Source organism: Salmo salar, chromosome ssa05, assembly GCF_905237065.1.
Source record: "Salmo salar chromosome ssa05, Ssal_v3.1, whole genome shotgun sequence".
NCBI classification, from domain to species: Eukaryota; Metazoa; Chordata; class Actinopteri; order Salmoniformes; family Salmonidae; genus Salmo; species Salmo salar.
Genome location: NC_059446.1, coordinates 39,677,726 through 39,697,479, shown reverse-complemented (window position 1 = coordinate 39,697,479; position 19,754 = coordinate 39,677,726). Strand labels below are relative to the sequence as shown.

Sequence of the window (19,754 nt, the reverse complement as noted above, 5' to 3'; positions counted from 1 at the left end):
AGAGGCTTTGATTGAACTAAGTCTAGCTGGGCTTGGGAAAGTTCATTTGGATTTTTTGGGGATCTCTCTCTTATGGTCAATTCATCTGGGGACATTTATTATCTCTTCGACATTGAATGGATAAAGCCAAGGCATTAAAATACAAGACAGTGTAGAAACAGATGTTGGTGTTGAAAATTAGAGAGCAAAAAAACATAATTTATTATTTTCCGTTATGGGAAAATAGTAGAACGCTGCAAGTCATTGAACTAATATAAAATGCAGAACACATTTCTTGTGAACTGATCTATCATATTTTTATTATAAACTTTTATTTTCACATAATCACTTTTAATTAACATACAAAATACTGCATATAAAAATACATTTGTGAACATACAGAAAAGCTTTGGTACCATAGCGTGTGTGTGGTGAATATTCTACATTATGTAGTGTGTGTGTTCTGCATTCATGCGTGTTCTGCATTCCGTGTTCTTACATCATGTGACAAATGTATACAAATAAGCATATTTATATTTCAGTGGTAGTGTATCTAACCATAGGTCAACCTCTGTGAGTGGACTCTAAGCAAGTTACAAGAAAATAAGTAACTTCTCTCAGGTATCATTACATTGTTTCAATAATATAGATTAAAATCTCGATACCCACATTTCTAAAAAGATCTCCTACCAAAGAAAAGCTTATTTTAACATTAGGCCTACTATTTGTATTTTTCATAGAACTTCATACAATACAAAGCACTTCAAAGACATTAGATCAGTCATGGTCACAGTACACAACAACGTACTAATCTTGTACCAGGTGTGCTAAGGCAGTGATATGCTCAGATCACTTCTCATTCAGTCAGTACCTCCGTGTAAAAACATACAATTTGTTCATACCTCTCAGACATCATTCAATCTCTTATGTACTGAACCTAAATCCCTTTCTTGGAAATGTTCATGTTTTCCTAAACATTGTAAAGTGCAAAATGTATACAGAATTGTTTAAACAAAATGCTATATAAAATGTGAAAAGAAATCTCTATAAAACTCAAGACAACATAAAATGATATTTGACACATAACCTTTACTGAATGTACAATATTCTGCTTAATTAAGGCCAAATGTATGAATCTTTTCTCTAAGTTAATTATATTCCCACGAAATAACTTGAAATAGAAAGTACACATTTGTAAAAACAAAGAAAATATATCTCAGTGCAACTAGAAAGTCATATCCCATTGATATTGAGAAGTATAGATGCCATAAGATGATGTGTTTCTGATTGTTTTTACTAACTAAAGTAGCCTACCCGTCTAAAAATGTGAACTTCTTCACACAAGCAAAATGTACCAGTACATGCTTCACTTTTAGTGATAAAAAACTGAAAGGGTTTTAGAAGCCTAATGTTTTCATCTTCATAATATAAAAATACAACACATGTAAAAGGAAAAATGACTAGACAAATCCCCATAGAAACATTGCAATAGTGACCATAATACAAGTGTATTTTAAAATCATGAATTTCCTGATGTACATTTTTATTCTTATGTGATACTGGTATTTTTTCCATCTTCATTATTATGTGAAGGCTTTGAAAATGGTCCTTCTCTTCAATATGGAGTATTTTGCATTGATTAGATTAATTAAAATCATCATCAATCAACAATCATCATTGATTAAATATATGTCACTCTCTCATTGTAATTATTGATTTTCAATTGATTTTCAGCACAGAATTATTTTGAAAGTACCAGTTGTGAAATATTTGCTTAAGCAGTTGGAATTGTTTATGTTGTTAGGGTTAGCTTCTCATTGAAATCGCAACATGTTGTCTTAAACCACTAAAGCAGGGATGGCCAACTGGCGGCAGGAAATTAACTAGTACCGGCTCTGACTGCATTTGTGGGTAGGGATGTGTGTACGCAGACCTGCAAGCCACTGCGGACCCTCATGATTAGTAAAAAAAATGTGGCCCCAACCCCCATCAAAGTTTCCCATCTCCACACTAAAGCTATTCAGGAATGTTGCTATACATTCACCAAGTTTCTTAAAGGTCTACAGGAAGCTGTCTTCCACTTCCGGTGTTCCAGAAGATTCCAGTGGAATCAGAGCCTGGTTGGCATGGAGATCCTCCTCTTCTGGAATGGTGTCTGCCTCTGCTGTCTCCTGGGAGATGGAATCAGCCTCATCATCCTCCAGAGCCAGAGAGCTACAGGGAATAACAACACACATGTTCCTTTACAAACAAGCGTGGGATTTTACGATTTTACGTCCCATTTCAGGTGAAAACTATACAGCATTGTGCCACAAATCCAAACAATGTAAAACCTAAACTATCATATTTCTGCCAGCTTGGCTTTTCTAAGGTTTCAGGTTAAATGTCTTACAAATTCCTCAAAATGTAACACTGTGTACCAAGCATTATGAGCACCTGCTCTTTCCATGACAGACTGACCAGGTGAATCCAGATGAAAGCTATGATCCCTTCAATCAGTGTAGATGAAGGGGAGGAGACAGGTTAAAGAAGGATTTTGAAGCCTTGAGACAATTGAGACATGGATTGTGTATGCGAGCCATTAAGAGGGAGGATGGGCAAGACAGTGTCTTTGAACGGAGTATGGTAGTAGGTGCCAGGTGCACCAGTTTGTGTCAAGAACTGCAATGCTGCTGGGTTTTTCACCCTCAACAGTTTCCTGTGTGTATCAAGAATGGTCCACCACCCAAAGGACATCCAGCCAACTTGACACAACTGTAGGAAGCAATGGAGTCAACATGGGCCAGCATCCGTGTGGAACGCTTTCGACACCTTGCCCCGATGAATTGAGGCTGTTCTAAGGAAAAATTGGGGGGTGCATGGTGCATCTCAATATTAGGAAGGTGTTCTTAATGTTTAGTACACTCAGTGTATACATGGTAAGATAAGACCGATTTTTTTATCAAAATCCCACATATGGCTCTGTGTGTTGGTGTTGTAACGATACAAGGTCCTCTAGAGTAAATATGCTTTATCTTTCCTGCATGATCAGCATTTGGCACACATTTGCAGTCAGTCAGTCAGTGTTTGTAGTCAGGAAGTATGTTAGACAGCCATACCTCACGGGGCTTTCCATTGGCATGCTGTTGGCCTCGGAGAAGACTTCCTCGTGAGGCTTGGGGTCCGGGATGGGAATGATGTAGTCGTTGTAGGAGGTCGTCACTTCCTCTCCATCTGTCTCCGGTCTAAAGTCTCCAGTTAGGGGGTAGGGGTTGAGGTCCTGGAGGGTGTCAGGGGCAGTGTAGGGGGTGATGGCTGGGGTGGGGAAGGGGGAGGAGAGCCTGGGTTTGGTTCGGACCACGGCCGGGTGGTCACTCTTGAAGAACTCGTCGTTGACTTGGCAGTATCTCTGTACCAATAATTATAGTCAATTAGATACATCTCAGTGATCAATGTCAGATCTGTCCATAGTCAAAACACACTTAAAGGAAAACTCCACCCAAAAACTATATTTTGGTATTTGTTTCATTTGTCCTTTCTGGACATAGTCCCAAAATATTTTACTTGTCAGTAATCAGGTTTTTAAGATATGTAACTTTCAAAATACAGAAATCATCCCCGTATGATGGATTTTGCATTTTGCAAAAAATGTGATCGTTTCATAGATGGATGTGGAAATACTGTTGGTCCTCAGATGCATTGTGTAAAGGGAAAAACCCTATATTAATAGGATACCTTTTTATAGCTGTCAGTGAGCATGTTCCCCATGGTGTGCACCAGAAAGGAGAACTCTGGCCTCTTCTCATGCTTCTCATCCCAGCACTTCTGCATCACTTCATAACTGGAGGACATATTTACTTCCTTAGTTGAACACTTTAACTGAACATGTCACTAAAAAAGAAAACTGACAGAAGACATGATTAGAGAGAGATGTTTGAGAGTGATGGTAGAGACTTACACTTCGTCTGTGGCGTGGTTAGGTTTGGCCATGCGATAGCCTCTCTTTAAGGCACTGTAAAACAGCTCATTCATGGGAAGGTCAGGGTAAGGGGTTCCTCCTGTTAAAAGATCAACCATTCAAGTATTTAAAGGCTGATCTGTTTAAGTCATGCTGAATCAGCAGTGTCTAAAAGTTCTCAAATCTCGAATGAAACAAGACTCATGCTGTATTTGGTTTCCCACGAAAAACATTGTTCACGCTGTTTCACGCTAAATTAATCACTTCTCAATTGGTACTCTTCTTGTCACAGCAGTTCCAAAAGCATTTGTAAAAATCCTAAAATTAATTGATAATAAACCCAGACTGTAGCTAATAACAAAACCTCATCTGACCCTAAATAGACTCAGGATTAGACAAGCTGATTGTCTTGTCCTCTTAAGACAACTTTACTGCCTGTCTGTTTAAACACGGTATTGACAGCCTTTTGAAACCTCTATACTAACATACATTAAATAAACGAGGTCATCAAACCGCTCATGCTTCGACTGATCTTTCTGAACGAATTCCAGTTAATGGGTTGTTTCGATTTAATCAAACAGTAATCTCTTCACTCTATCAGTTAATATTGAATGGATTCCATTTCCCGTCCACGTACCAAGGGTGAAGATCTCCCAGAGCAAGATGCCGTAGGACCACACGTCACTCAGGGTTGTGTACAGGTTATGGAAGATACTCTCTGGGGCCATCCACTTCAGGGGCAGGAATGTCTAAGAGGGCCAGAATTAGAGAGAACGTTAGCATCAGCCAGGTACTTAGAGGTAGGTTACAGCAGCAGTTATGGCTTACAATTTAAGTCGGTTGAAAGTTGTAATTTATGGTGTTTAAATGGTGTTTTACTGTGATCGTTCAAACTTTGTCTTATTTTATGTATACAGTGGGGGGAAAAAGTATTTGATCCCCTGCTGATTTTGTACGTTTGCCCACTGACAAAGAAATGATCAGTCTATCATTTTAAAAGTAGGTTTATTTGAACAGTGAGAGACAGAATAACAACAAAATAATCCAGACAAACGCATGTCAAAAATGTTATAAAATTATTTGCATTTTAATGAGGGAAATAAGCATTTGACCCCTCTGCAAAACATGACTTAGTACTTGGTGGAAAAACCCTTGTTGGCAATCACAGAGGTCAGACGTTTCTTGTAGTTGGCCACCAGGTTTGCACACATCTCAGGAGGAATTTTGTCCCACTCCTCTTTGCAGAACTTCTCCAAGTCATTATGGTTTCGAGGCTGATGTTTGGCAACTCAAACCTTCAGCTCCCTCCACAGATTTTCTATGAGATTAAGGCCTGGAGACTGGCTAGGCCACTCCAGGACCTTATTAATGTGCTTCTTCTTGAGCCACTCCTTTGTTGCCTTGGCCGTGTGTTTTGGGTCATTGTCATGCTGGAATACCCATCCACGACCCATTTTCAATGCCCTGGCTGAGGGACGGAGGTTCTCACCCAAGATTTGACGGTACATGGCCCCGTCCATCGTCCCTTTGATGCGGTGAAGTTGTCCTTTCCCCTTAGCAGAAAAACACCCCCAAAGCATAATGTTTCCACCTCCATGTTTGATGGTGGAGATGGTGTTCTTGGGGTCATAGGCAGCATTCCTCCTCCTCCAAACACGGCGAGTTGAGTTGATGCCAAAGAGCTCCATATTGGTCTCATCTGACCACAACACTTTCACCAGTTGTCCTCTGAGTCATTCAGATGTTCATTGGCAAACTTCAGACGGGCATGTATATGTATTCTACAGCAGGGGGACCATGCGGGCGCTGCGGGATTTCAGTCCTTCACGGCGTAGTGTGTTACCAATTGTTTTCTTGGTGACTATGGTCCCAGCTGCCTTGAGATCATTGACAAGATCCTCCCGTGTAGTTCTGGGCTGATTCCTCACCGTTCTCATGATCATTGCAACTCCACGAGGTGAGATCTTGCATGGAGCCCCAGGCCGAGGGATATTGACAGTTCTTCTGTGTTTCTTCCATTTGCGAATAATCGCACCAAATGTTGTCACCTTCTCACCAAGCTGCTTGGCGATGGTCTTGTAGCCCATTCCAGCCTTGTGTAGGTCTACAATCTTGTCCCTGACATCCTTGGAGAGCTCTTTGGTCTTTGCCATGGTGGAGAGTTTGGAATCTGATTGACTGATTGCTTCTGTGGACAGGTGTCTTTTTTACAGGTAGCAAGCTGCGGTTAGGAGCACTCCCTTTAAGAGTGTGCTCATAATCTCAGCTCGTTACCTGTATAAAAAGACACCTGGGAGCCAGAAATCTTTGTGATTGAGAGGGGGACAAATACTTATTTCCCTCATTAAAATGCAAATCAATTTATAAAATTTCTGACATGCGTTTTTCTGGATATTTTTGTTGTTATTCTGTCTCTCACTGTTCAAATAAACCTACCATTAAAATTATAGACTGATCCTTTCTTTGTCAGTGGGAAAACGTACAAAATCAGAAGGGGATCAAATACTTTTTCCCCCCATTGTATGTGTATGAGTGACCCTTAGTGAGCCTGCCACTCACGCTGCCTTTGGAGATGTAGTTGGAATCGTGCATGATGTCTCTGGCTAGGCCAAAGTCACAGATCTTCACCAGTTTCCCCTCACAGATCAACACGTTCCTGGCGGCCAGGTCACGATGGACACACTGGGGAGGAGAGGGTTTTAAAAAGGGGCAATCTGCAGTTGCTACATTCATTTTTGGACTAATAAAATGTATGATATATTATGTACCCGTTGATTCTTGAAGCGTAGGACGTATATATGCCTCGTGAGCTTTACTGTAATACCCAACAACATCATTGGTGAAATGCTTACCACAATAGCAGACAGTATCAAGTTCTGTACACACCGTGTGATCCCCATGAGAACCACCAGGTTATTTCCGAATGACAAACCATGGATTAATGGCAAGATCAAAAACGCATTACGGATGAAGAAGATTGCGTTCTCCCATCGGGATATGCAGTCCCTGCGCTAACTGAACAGCTCACTCAAACATGCCATCCAACGAGCCACACTAAGATACAAGGACAAGGTGGAGGTGGAAACAGCAATATGATTTCTAAGCAGGTCTTTCAAAAAGTCAGGAAGTTGGCAGGCTACTCTGACAAACCATCTCCGCCGGCCCATGATGACCCACTCGCCTTGTCCAACAACCTCAACAACTTCTTGTCATGTAGAAAAAAGAGGAGGAAGGGAAGCGCTGCTAAGGTACACAAAAGTAGATTTTGGTAGACAGAAGGTGCTCTTTGGTAAAAGGGGTAAATTGGTTATCAAAAAGCAAGGAGGACCAAGGCACTCTTCATATAATTAATTAAAATGCCATTTTTTTGGCATGTTCAATAGAAACAAAGTTTCGGCTGCATGGCCTTCGTCAGGGAGTACAAAGAAACTTCTTCTCATGTTTTGATACCCACGTTTTGATACCCACTATGATCCAGAAGCTGTGAGAACCTGCTGGATGCCCTCCACTTTACTGATTCCCCTGCCCCACTCTTCAGTGAGGAGGAGGTGGCGGTATACCAGCGGAAAGCTACAGTAAGTGCAAGGCCAGGCGGGATAAAGTGTCGAGTCCCAAAAGCCTGAGCTTCTGAGCTCAGCCCCATCCTCCACAGCCTTCCACCTATTGCTATCCACTGGCACAATCCCCACCCTATGGAAAACATCTACCATCGTCCCCATTCCTAAAAAGTCTACCTCGACTGAGTTCAACCGGCATGTTGCTCTCAAGTCACTGATCATGAAATTCTTGGAAAGACTGGTTCTTAACATCCTACTACTACTACCCACCGTTCACTCCGCCCTTGATCCCTACCAGTTTGTTACAAAGCAGGGAGAGGAACGGATGACACGGTGGTCTGCAGCCTGCACAGGCTCCTGGAACACCTGGAAGGAATGGGGAATTACGCACACATCCTGTTCGTGGGTTTCAGCTATGCCTTCAACACCATCCAACGACACATTATGATCCAGAAGCTCAGTAACCTGGACTTATCTCCCACCATCATTCGCTGGATCCACAACTGTTTAAGTGGCAGACCTCAGGCCATGAGAATAGATAACACCCAGTCCTCTGTAAGCATAACCAACACTGTTGTTTGTTTCTTCTGTGTTTTCATATTTGTTTTAGTTATTCCTGTGTGAGCTGTGCCAAGATTTTCCAATTGTAGGACAATAAATGGGATTCTGATTCTGTCAGTGGTATAAATTACTTTAAAGTACCACTTAAGTACTTTTTGGGTGTATCTGTACTTTACTATTTATAGTTTTGACAACTTTTACTTCATTACATTCCTAAAGAAAATAATGTACTTTTTACTCCATATATTTTCCCTGACACCCAAAAGTACTCATTACATTTTGAATGCTTAGCAGGACAGGAAAATGGGCCAATTCACACACTTATCAAGAGAACATACCTGGCATCTCTACTGGTTCTGATCTGAAGGACTCACTAAACACAAATGTTAGTTTGTAAATGATGTCTGAGTGTCTCAAATATTTTACTGAGGCACAGTTCATATAAGTAAATCAATGAAATTAAATAAATAAATTAGGCCCTAATCTATGGATTTCACATGACTAGGAATACAGATATGTATCTGTTGGTCACAGATACCTTAAAAAAAAGGTAGGGGCATGGATCAGAAAACCATTCAGTATTTGGTGTGACCACCACACATCTCCTTCACATATAGTTGATCAGGCTGTTGATTGTGGCCTGTGGAATGTTGTCCCACTCCTCTTCAATGGCTGTGCTTATTTGCTGGATATTGTCGGGAAATGTAACACGCTACACGTCGATCCAAGGCATCCCGAACATGCTCAATGGGTGACATGTCTGATGAGTATGCAGGCCATGGAAGAATTGGGACCTTTTCAGTTTCCAGGAATTGTGTACAAATCCTTGCGACATGGGGCCGTGCATAATCATGCTAAAACACAATGCCATACACGTGGTATGCGGTTCTGAGGCCGGTTCGATGTACTGCCAATTTCTCTAAAACGAAGTTGGAGGCGACTTATGGTAGAGAAATGAACATTGAATTCTCTGGCAACAGCTTTGTTGGACATTCCTGCAGTCAGCATGCTTATTGTACGCTCCCTCAAGACTTGAGACATCTGTGGCATTGTCTTTTGTGACAAAACTACAAATTTTAAAGTGGCCTTTTATTGTCCCAGTACAATTTGCACCTGTGGAATGATCATGCTATTTCATCAGCTTCTTGATATGCAACACCTGCCAGGTGGATAGATTATCTTGGAAAAGGAGAAATGCTCACTAACAGGGATGTAAACAAATGTGTGCATGAAATTTGAGAGAAATACGCTTTTAGTGCATAAGGAACATTTCTGGGATCTTATATTTCAGCTCATGAAACATGGGACCAACACTTTACATGTTGTGTTAATATTTTTGTTTAGTGTACATGTCAAACTAATTTTATATGTCATTTTGGATCAGCTGTTGCATCCATAGCTCTGTCTATTTGAGAGTGGTTACATTTCTCCAGCCCCATCTATCAGCTTTTAACCAAAACATTGGCAGGGAAGATGCTTTGTTATTGTTTCAACTGCTGATTGCCCATGTAAACAACAGGGTTACAGGAAGCCAAGGTCAGACTGGACATTAACTATTGATGGTGAAGTACATTCTATATCCATATCTACAGCTCTGTAATTACTGTGCCTGGCTCATTAAAGGGTAAATGATAAATAAATATATATCAATAAAGTTTAGATTCCATGTAATTAGTAAAGGCTGAGTAAATAAAACATTACATACGTTCTTGGAGGCGAGGAACTCCATGCCTTTGGCCACCTGGTAGCTGAAGCCGATGAGGTCAGTATAGCTGAGGGTGGTAGAGTCACTGATGAACAGGGCAGGGTCCATTATGGTCTGGTCTGGAGGGAGAGCAGAGACAGGGATGGCAGGGTTCATTAACGAGGTAAAAAAGAGAGACAATGTAAAGGTGAATAGATGTTCAGATGATACACATGGACAGTATACACTGAGTGTACGAAACATCAATAACAAATAAAATAAAATCGAACTTTATTTGTCACATCCGCCGAATACAACAAGTGTAGACCTTACCGTGAAATGCTTACATACAAGCCCTTTCCCAACAGTGCAGTTTAAGAGTTAAGAAAATATTTACCAAATAAACTAAAATAATAAAAGGGAACACAATATCATAACAATAACGAGGCTATATACGGAGGTACCGGTACCGAGTCAGTGTGCGGGGGTACATGTTAGATATAATTTGTACATGTAGGTAGGTGTGAAGTGAATATGCATAGATAATAAATAGCGAGTAGCAGCAGTGTACAAAACAAATGGAGGGGGGGGGGGGGTCAATGTAATAGTCCAGTGGCCATTTGATTAATTGTTCAGCAGTCTTATGGCTTGGGGGTAGAAGCTGTTAAGGAGCCTTTTGGTCCTAGACTTGGCACTCCGGCACCGCTTGCCGTACGGTAGCAGAAAAATAACAGTCCATGACTTGGGTGACTGGAGTCTCTGTGTCATAGGCGTCGTAAGGATAGGACCAAGGCGCAGCGGGTAAAGTGCTCATACTTAATTTATTTAAAGATAACACTTAAACAAAATAAATGTACGACGAAAACAGTTCCATAAGGCACACAGGCTATACAGTAAATAACCACCTACAAAACACAAGTGAAACAAACCTCAACTAAATATTGCCTCCAATTAGAGACAACGACAACCAGCTGCCTCTAATTGGAGGTCCTACCAAAAATCCAATATAGAAATAGAAAACTAGATTTAAACATAGAACCTAAACCAAAAACAAACACCCCCTGCCACACCCTGACCAAACTACAATGACAAATAACCACTTTTACTGGTCAGGACGTGACACTCTGGCAATTTTATGGGCTTTCCTCTGACACCACCTATTATATAGGTCCTGGGTTGCAGGAAGCTAAGCCCCAGTGATGTACTGGGCCGTACGCACTACCCTCTGTAGCGCCTTATGGTCAGATGCCGAGCAGTTGCCATACCAGGCGGTGATGAAACCGGTCACAATGCTCTAGATGGTGCAGCTGTAGAAGTTTTTGAGGATCTGGGGACCCATGCCAAATCTTTTCAGTCTCCTGAGGGGGAAAAGCTTTTGTTATGGCCTCTTCACGACAGTCTTGGTGTGTTTGGACCATGATAGATCGTTGGTGATTTGGACACCAGAGAACTTGAAACTATCGACACGCTCCACTATGACTGCGTTGATGTTAATGGGGGCCTGTTCGGCCCTCCTTTTCCTGTTGTCCACGAACAGCTCCTTTGTCTTGCTCACATTGAGGGAGAGGTTGTTGTCCTGGCACCACACTGCCAGTTCTGACCTCCACCCTATAGGCTGTCTCATCATTGTCGGTGATCAGGCCTACCACTGTTGTGTCGTCAGCAAACTTAATGATGGTTTTGGTCGTTTTTTGGCCATGCAGTCATGGGTGAACAGGGAGTACAGGAGGGGACTAAGTACACATCCTGAGGGGCCCCACTGTTGAGGATCAGCGTGGCAGACGTGTTGTTGCCTACCCTTACCAGCTGGGGGCGGCCCGTCAGAAAGTCCAGGATCCAGTTGCAGAGGGAGGTGTTTAGTCCCAGGGTCCTTAGCTTAGTGATGAGCTTCGTGGGCACTATGGTGTTGAACGCTGAGCTGTAGTCAATAAACAACATTTTCACATAGGTGTTCCTTTGGTCCAGCTGGGAAAGGGCAGTGTGGAGGGCGATTAAGATTGCGTCATCTGTGAATCTGTTGCGGTGGTATGCGAATTAGAGTGGGTTTAGGGTATCTGGGAGGATGCTGTTGATGTGAGCCATGACCAGCCTTTCAAAGCACTTCATGGCTACCGATGTGAGTGCTACGGGCGGTAATTATTTAGGCAGGTTACCTTCACTTCCTTGGGCACAGGGACTATGTTGGTCTGCTTGAAACATGTAGGTATTACAGACTCCTGATAATAGACTACAGCTCCTGATAATCCATCTGGCACCGCGGCTTTGTGAATGTTGACATGCTTAAAGGTCTTGCTCACATCGGCTACCGAGAGCGTTATCACACAGTCATCCAGGACACCTGGTGAACTCGTGCATGCTTCAATGTTGCTTGCCTCAAAGTGAACATTAAAGGCATTTAGCTCGTCTGGTAGGCACGCATCACTGAGCAGCTCGCGTCTGGGTTTCCTTTTGTAGTCTGTAATAGTTTTCAAGCCCTGCCACATCGGATGAGCGTCAGAGCCGGTGTAGTAGGATTCAATCTTAATCCTGTATTGACACTTTGCTTGTTTGATAGGTCATCTGAGGGCATAGCGGGATTTCTTATAGGCGTCCGGATTAGTGTCCGCTCCTTGAAAGCGGCAGCTCTAGCCTTTAGCTCGATGTGGATGTTGCCTGTAATCCATGGCTTCTGGTTGGAATATGTACGTACGGTCACTGTGGGGACGACGTTGTCGATGCACTTATTGATGACGCCGATGACGGAGGTGGTATACTCCTCAATGCCATTGGATGAATCCCGGAACATATTCCAGTCTGTGCTAGCAAAACAGTCCTGTAGCGTAGCATCCACTTCATCTGACCACTTCCGTATTGAGCGAGTCACTGGTACTTCCTGCTTTAGTTTTTGTTTGTAAGCAGGAATCAGGAGGATAGAATTATGGTCAGATTTGCCAAATGGAGGGCGGGGGAGAGCTTTGTATGCATCTCTGTGTGTGAAGTAAAGGTGGTCTAGAGTTTTTTTTCCTCTGGTTGCACATGTGACATGCTGGTAAAAATGTGGTAAAACTGATTTAAGTTTGCCTGCATTAAAGTCCCCAGCCACTAGGAGCGCTGCCTCTGGGTGAGCATTTTCTTGTTTGCTTATGGCCTTATAGAGTTGGTTGAGTGCGGTCTTAGTGCCAGCATCGGTCTGTGGTGGTAAATAGACGGCTACAAATAATATGGATGAGAACTCTCTTGGCAGACAGTGTGGTCTACAGCTTATCATGAGGTACTCTACCTCAGACGAGCAATACCTCGAGACTTCTTTAATATTAGACATCGCGCACCAGCTGTTATTGACAAAAAGACTCACACCCCCCACCCCTCGTCTTACCAGACGTGGCTTCTCTGTTCTGCCGGTGCATTGAAAATCAGCTCTATATTATCCGCGTTCTCGTTCAGCCGCGACTCGGTGAAACACAAGATATTACAGTTCTTAATGTTTTATTTTCCAATGATTGCATGTTAGCAAGTAGAATTGATGGCAGTGGGAGTTTACTCGCTCGCCTACGGATTCTCAAAAGGCAGCCCAATCTGCATCCTCTTTTCCTCTATCTTTTCTTCACGCATATGACGGGGATTTGGGCCTGTTCCGGGAGAGCAGTATATCTTTCTCGTTGGACTCGTTACAGGAAAAAGCTTCTTCCAGTTCGTGGTGAGTAATCCCAGTTCTGATGTCCAGAAGTTATTTTCGGTCATAAGAGACGGTAGCAGCAACTTTATGTACAAAATAAGTAAAAAAAATAAGTTCCAAACAACGCAAAAAACGAACAAAATAGCACAATTGGTTACGGGCATGTAAAACGTCAGCCATCCTCTTCGGCGCCATTTTAACACCTGCTCTTTCCTTGACGGCTGACCAGGTGAATGCAGGTGAAAGCTATGATCCCTTATTGATGTCATACACAATCCATGTCTCAGTTGTCTCAAGGCTTAAAAATCCGTCTTTAACCTGTCTCCTCCCCTTCATCTACACTGATTGAAGTGGATTTAACAAGTGACATCAATAAGGGATCATAGTTTTCACCTGGATTCAACTGGTCAGTCTCTGTCATGGAAGGAGCAGGTGTCCTTAGTGTTTTGTACACTCAGTGTACATAGAGGCTCTGTAGGTCAAATAAACAATTAAACTGTCCTTAACCCATCCTCCTGCGCTTTCTCTTCTCATGTGCTTCCCATATGTTTGACATATAACAGACCTAAAATATACAAAGTATACAGTACGCTTGAGCTTTGTTATGGCTCTGCATTTCTTGGACTCTATACCTTGTTCCTGGTAATGGTCGTGCTGATAGGGAGACTCATAGGGAGAAGCCTGGATGTCAGCGTATTTGATGGTGTCTTTCAGCTCCTGCATGGGGACGTACACTGTGGGCTCGTCCTTACTCATGTCCATGTAACCACCGTCACACTCACTGCCAAATGACACGTAGCTGCCAAGATATTTGGGACACATTAGGGTAAAGTATAATGAAAAATAAAAAAACGCATGGTCATCTCTATGTTTCTATGGCCTCATTTTGTAATTGAATGTCTACAGATGTAGGATCTAAATTTGAGGTAGTTTGCTACAGCAGGAATAACCCTGCAGCAGCAGGAAATGCAAATTATTATGTGGATTATAATGAATGGACATTTTTGTGGTTGATCAATTTTTTGTAAATGAAAATCAAGTCTGAAATTTCAAAGTGGAAATGACAACTTCAGAAGCATTTTTAAAGCTCAAATACACAACATGTTTACATTTCCTGCCTTGCAGAAAAGTTCTCCTGCAACAGGGTGATCAAATTAAGATCCTACATATGGACACTACTGTTCAAAAGTTTGGGGTCACTTAGAAATGTCCTTGTTTTTGAAAGAAAAGCACATTTTTTGTCCATTAAAATAACATCAAATTGATCAGAAATACAGTGTAGACATTGTTAATGTTGTAAATGACTATTGTAGCTGGAAACGGCTGATTTTGAATGGAATGTCTACATAGGCGTACAGAGGCCCATTATCAGCAACCATCACTCCTGTGTTCCAATGGCACGTTGTGTTAGCTAATCCAAGTTTATCATTTTAAAAGGCTAATTGATCATTCGAAAACCTTTTTGCAATTATGTTAGCACAGCTGAAAACTGTGCTCTGATTAAAGAAGCAATAAAACTGGCCTTCTGTAGAGTATCTGGAGCATCAGCATTTGTGGGTTCAATTACAGGCTCAAAATGGCCAGAAACAAAGAACTTTCTTCTGAAACTCGTCAGTCTCTTGGCAATTTCTCTCATGGAATAGCCTTCATTTCTCAGAACAAGAACAGACTGACGAGTTTCAGAAGAAAGTTATTTGTTTCTGGCCATTTTGAGCCTATAATCGAACCCACAAATGCTGATGCTCCAGATACTCAACTATTCTAAAGAAGGCCTATGTAGATATCCATAATAAATCATCAGTTTCCAGCTACAATAATAATTTACAACATTTACAGTGTCTACACTGTATTTCTGATCAATTCTATGTTATTTTAATGGGCAAAAAATGTGCTTGTCATTCAAAAACAAGCACATTTCTAAGTGACCCCAAACTTTTGAATGGTAGTGTATGTCTTTTTTCTCCCATTCATATGTGGTTGTACTTGATCCACGCACTGGCCAATATAACCTCTTCTTTATCTTCCAAATGAAGACCTGAGTGACCCTGATAAAGGATTTATATGTTTAAATGTAATGATTAAATAATTCTACCCTGAAACCTAACTATTAGTGATTATTCGTTTATGTAGCATGTATAATTAAAGTACTAAACGTAAGTCCCATAAGGTTTAGTAGAGACCTGTGAGGAAGAGAAATGTATGTGTGTATGTGTGTGCCTAAGAAAATAACAATTAGACTGTGTTTGGCTCGACCTGGCTAGAACTCTGAGAAACTTATGATAGGACAGGGAATACTTCAAGGTTCCTCTAATCTCAGGGGAATGGAATGGACAGTGCTGGGTAGTGATAAACAGCGGTGAGAACTCTGGGGAGGGATACATCCCACCTACTGTTCGTGTGTATGTATGTGCGTAGGATATCTACTGTTTGTGTGGATGTATGTGTGTAAGGAAGAAGCAAGTTATAAAATGAATATCTTTGAATAATGGACTTCAGAACGTTCTCTGAATAAACTGTACGAACCTTTTGCATAAGCTGAGTCTTTGCCTAATTACTATTAACCCAGTGTCTTACAAACCTTGGGGATTAGTCAAAGCTTATCAATGGGATTGAACATTCTCGTGACAGACCCCCAGATGAAGAGGTAGCTCTCACCCTTTCCTCTGGCTGAGAGGAGTGCTCCCTCCAGAGATGCGGCAGCCAGAGTCCTCCTGGTTCTTTTCAAGGTAGTACTGCAGGAACGTGTGCTTGTTCTTGTGTAAGTAGTCCACCAGGTCTCCATAGCGACAGTACTCTGTCACCAGGTAGAGAGGGCCTGAGAGGTTGGGTGCCACAAAAGGGACATTTTTATCTTCATCGGGGAAGAATTTGTGTGAACTATTGTATTACACATACAATTACATGGTTAGTAAAAATAAAAGTTTGTAACTATGATGTTATAGTCCCCTTAGTGTGGGAGGCAACCCATCTGCCTAACAATGTTCCAGCATACAGTGCCTTGCATAAGTATTCACCCCCTTGGTGTTTTTCCTATTTTGTTGCATTACAACCTGTAATTTAAATTGACTTTTATTTGGATTTCATGTAATGGACATACACAAAATAGTCCAAATTGGTGAAGTGAAATGAAAAAAATAACTTGTTTGAAAAAATTCAACAACAAAAAACCCGGAAAAGTGGTGCGTGCATATGAATTCACCCCCTTTCCTATGAAGCCCCTAAATAAGATCTGGTACAACTAATTACCTTCAGAAGTCATATAATTAGTTAAATAGAGTCCACCTGTGTGCAATCTAAGTGTCACATGATCTGTCACACGATCTCAGTATATATACACCTGTTCTGAAAGGCCCGAGAGTTTGCAACACCACTAAGCAAGGGGCACCACCAAGCAAGCGGCACCATGAAGACCAAGGAGCTCTCCAAACAGGTCAGGGCCAAAGTTGTGGAGAAGTACAGATCAGGGTTGAGACATATAAAAATATCAGAAACGTTGAACATCCCACGGAGCACCATTAAATCCATTTTTGAAAAATGGAAAGAATAGGGCACCACAACAAACCTGCCAAGAGATGGCCGCCCACCAAAACTCACAGACCAGGCAAGGAGGGCATTTATCAAAAAGGCAACAAAGAGACCAAAGATAACCCTGAAGGAGCTGCAAAGCTCCACAGTGGAGATTGGAATATCTGTCCATAGGACCACTTTAAGCCGGTGGCACCGGACTAGTGACACGGACTTCAGGGCGAGTGCGGGGAGCAGGCACAGCACGTACTGGACTGAGGACACGCACTCCAGAGAGAGTGCGAGGAGGAGGCACAGGACGTACTGGGCTGTGGAGGCGCACTGGAGACCTGGTGCGTAGAACCGGTGCAGGATATACTGAACTGTGGAGGCGCACTGGAGGTCTGGAGCGTAGAGCTGGCACAACCCGTCCTGGCTGAACGCTCACTTTAGCCCGGCAAGTGCGGGGTGCTGGCACAGGATGAACTGGGCTGTGAATGTGCACTGGCGACACAGTGCGTAGAGCTGGCGCAGGATATCCTGGACCAAGGAGGCGTACTGGAGACCAGGAGCGTTGAGCCGGCACAACCCGTGCTGGCTGAATGCTCACTTTAGCCCGGCAAATGCGGGCTAAAGTGCGCACCGGGCTATGAATGCGCACTGGAGATACAGTGCGCATCACTGCATAACACAGTGCCTGACTTGTCACACGCTCCCGCTCCCCACAGTAAGCACGGGGAGTTGGCTCAGGTCTAAACCCTGACTCCGCCAATCTCCCTGTGTGCCCCCCACCCCCCCCTAACAATCTTTTGAGCTGCCTCTTGGGTTTCCGTCGTTGCCGTGCTAATTCCTCGTATCGTCGCCGTTCCTCTATCTCCTCCCTTGGACGCCGATATTCCCAAATCTGCGTCCAGGGCCCCTTGCCATCCAGGATCTCCTCCCATGTCCACTCCTGGCCACGCTGCTTGGTCCTCTGGTGGTAGGAGATTCTGTCACGTTCGTCGTAGGGAGACCAAAGCGCAGCGTGGGTATCGTTCCACATCTTTTATTTTAATGTGAAACTTTGCAAAACAAACAATAAACTACAAACAAAACACAAACCGTGACGAAAGAGGTGCAACATGCACTAACTAAAAATAATCTCCCACAAACACAGGTGGGAAAAACAACTACTTAAATATGATCCCCAATTAGAGACAACAATGACCAGCTGCCTCTAATTGGGGATCATACAAAAATCCCAACATAGAAAAAATAAACTAGAACCAAAACAACATAGAACTAAATAAACTAGATAACAACCCCCCCCCCCCCCCACCTACTCTACCATAGAAAATAAGAGCTCTCTATGGTCAGGGGGTGACAGGGGGTGAATACTTTCGCAAGCCACTGTACATGCTGTTGTCCTAGGTCTGGGATTTCAGAGACTAATGACATTAGGTTGTGAGCTTGTGATTGTTGCTGTGGTGACGGGGGCAGGGCTCACCCTGTTTGGTGCAGGCCCCCAGCAGGTTGACAATGTTGAGGTGAGGCCCCAGGTGGCTCATGATCTTCAGCTCTGACATTAGAGCCTGGGTCTCACTCCTCCTAGCCGTGGCTGGAGGAGTGGTCAGAGGTCAGAGAACTAAAGCATGAAACAGACTGGCATACAGGCTTAAAACTATCTCTATGCTGAAGATGATTGTTCTCACTTACATTTGAGCATTTTCACTGCCACTTTCGTGCTGGACTGGGAATGACCGAGACCATACGCGGTTGCTTCGACCACCCTGCCGAATGCTCCGGACCCAAGAGTACGACCTGGAACACAACACAAACATTGCCCAAATCAGAAAAGTCAATATGAACAGTAACTTATATCTGTCTCTATTAAATACACTATCAAATAAAGACTGGGGGTAGCCCCATAGACATCATTGGCACCCCCTTCCCCCATGGTTCCTGGTCCTTACCCAGCACCAGGCTGTCTCGGGGCATCTCCCAGGCAAGGTCATAGGGCAGATGGATGGGGTCAACGTAGATGTACTCATGTCCGTCCAGACTCACTGACTCGATCACCTTCCACCTGATCTCATAGCGAGGCTTCTGAGGCAACACACAAGAGTAAGAGTTACCCAATCACTCAGGCACATTGAGATACCATGAGTGAGTTAGTAATTGTACTCCATTTTGCATTGTTGTTTTAACATTGTTCATTGTGTCTTTGTGTAGTCTCACCTTCCTCCACACAGCGATGAGGATGATGATGGAGAGGATGACGATGACTACCAGGGCTAGAACCGCAGCCAACACTGCCACCTGGGAGAAAAAAGCTAGAACACAACACAGAACATTAACGTCCAACTATTACATAGTCGACATAGTCACAGAGAACATTTGTTCCTAGTATTAACATTCACACCATTATTTATACATAAACTATTATTTATCAGGTGTGCTAGTGCTGGACTGGAACCAACAGCCTCCACAGTACACCCTGCAACTCTCCAGGACTGTCTAGTTACAGTATGTGCTTGATAAATGCAACCCCTTAGGTAGATACACATCGAAATACAAATATCCCCATCGATAAAATGTTGTTCTTAGATAATGGCAATAGCATCATTGTTCGGTTCTATCTTTAGATACATACTGCTGGACACCAGTTTGACGTCCCTCCTGCGGAGTCCTCTCTCGTTGCTAGCCTCGCAGCGGACGCTCACCTGCTGGGGCTTGTGGAAGATGACCTGGCTGCGGACCTGGCCCACCTTACGGCTCTCGTTGAAGCTGACGTTGGTCTGGACGCTCAGGGTCTCGGGGTCTGACACTAGGGGCTGCCACACTGTGCTCCGGTTACTGCACCTGGGACAGATGTTATAATGATAACTGCAGGTGTTT

At 43.0% G+C, this 19,754-nt stretch overlaps 1 protein-coding gene across 2 annotated transcripts in view; it reads right to left on the bottom strand.

Moving 5' to 3' along the window:
- Positions 1 to 270: 270 nt before the first annotated feature.
- LOC106604848 (platelet-derived growth factor receptor beta-like) overlaps positions 271 to 19,754 on the bottom strand; it is a 59,305-nt gene continuing 39,821 nt past the window's right edge. The window contains exons 10-23 of one of the 2 annotated variants that reach the window (XM_014199903.2): positions 19,510 to 19,718; positions 19,095 to 19,189; positions 18,830 to 18,962; positions 18,573 to 18,677; positions 18,364 to 18,474; positions 16,029 to 16,188; positions 14,006 to 14,172; positions 9,740 to 9,858; positions 6,476 to 6,598; positions 4,554 to 4,665; positions 3,917 to 4,016; positions 3,694 to 3,799; positions 3,078 to 3,367; positions 271 to 2,193 (exon numbers count right to left, since the gene is read on the bottom strand). In XM_014199903.2, the coding sequence (XP_014055378.1) occupies positions 2,040 to 2,193; positions 3,078 to 3,367; positions 3,694 to 3,799; positions 3,917 to 4,016; positions 4,554 to 4,665; positions 6,476 to 6,598; positions 9,740 to 9,858; positions 14,006 to 14,172; positions 16,029 to 16,188; positions 18,364 to 18,474; positions 18,573 to 18,677; positions 18,830 to 18,962; positions 19,095 to 19,189; positions 19,510 to 19,718 (1,984 nt within the window). In that variant the 3' untranslated portion in view covers positions 271 to 2,039. The remainder of the gene's footprint in view (positions 2,194 to 3,077; positions 3,368 to 3,693; positions 3,800 to 3,916; positions 4,017 to 4,553; positions 4,666 to 6,475; positions 6,599 to 9,739; positions 9,859 to 14,005; positions 14,173 to 16,028; positions 16,189 to 18,363; positions 18,475 to 18,572; positions 18,678 to 18,829; positions 18,963 to 19,094; positions 19,190 to 19,509; positions 19,719 to 19,754) is intronic. The other variant, XM_014199904.2, reaches the window with a different exon arrangement.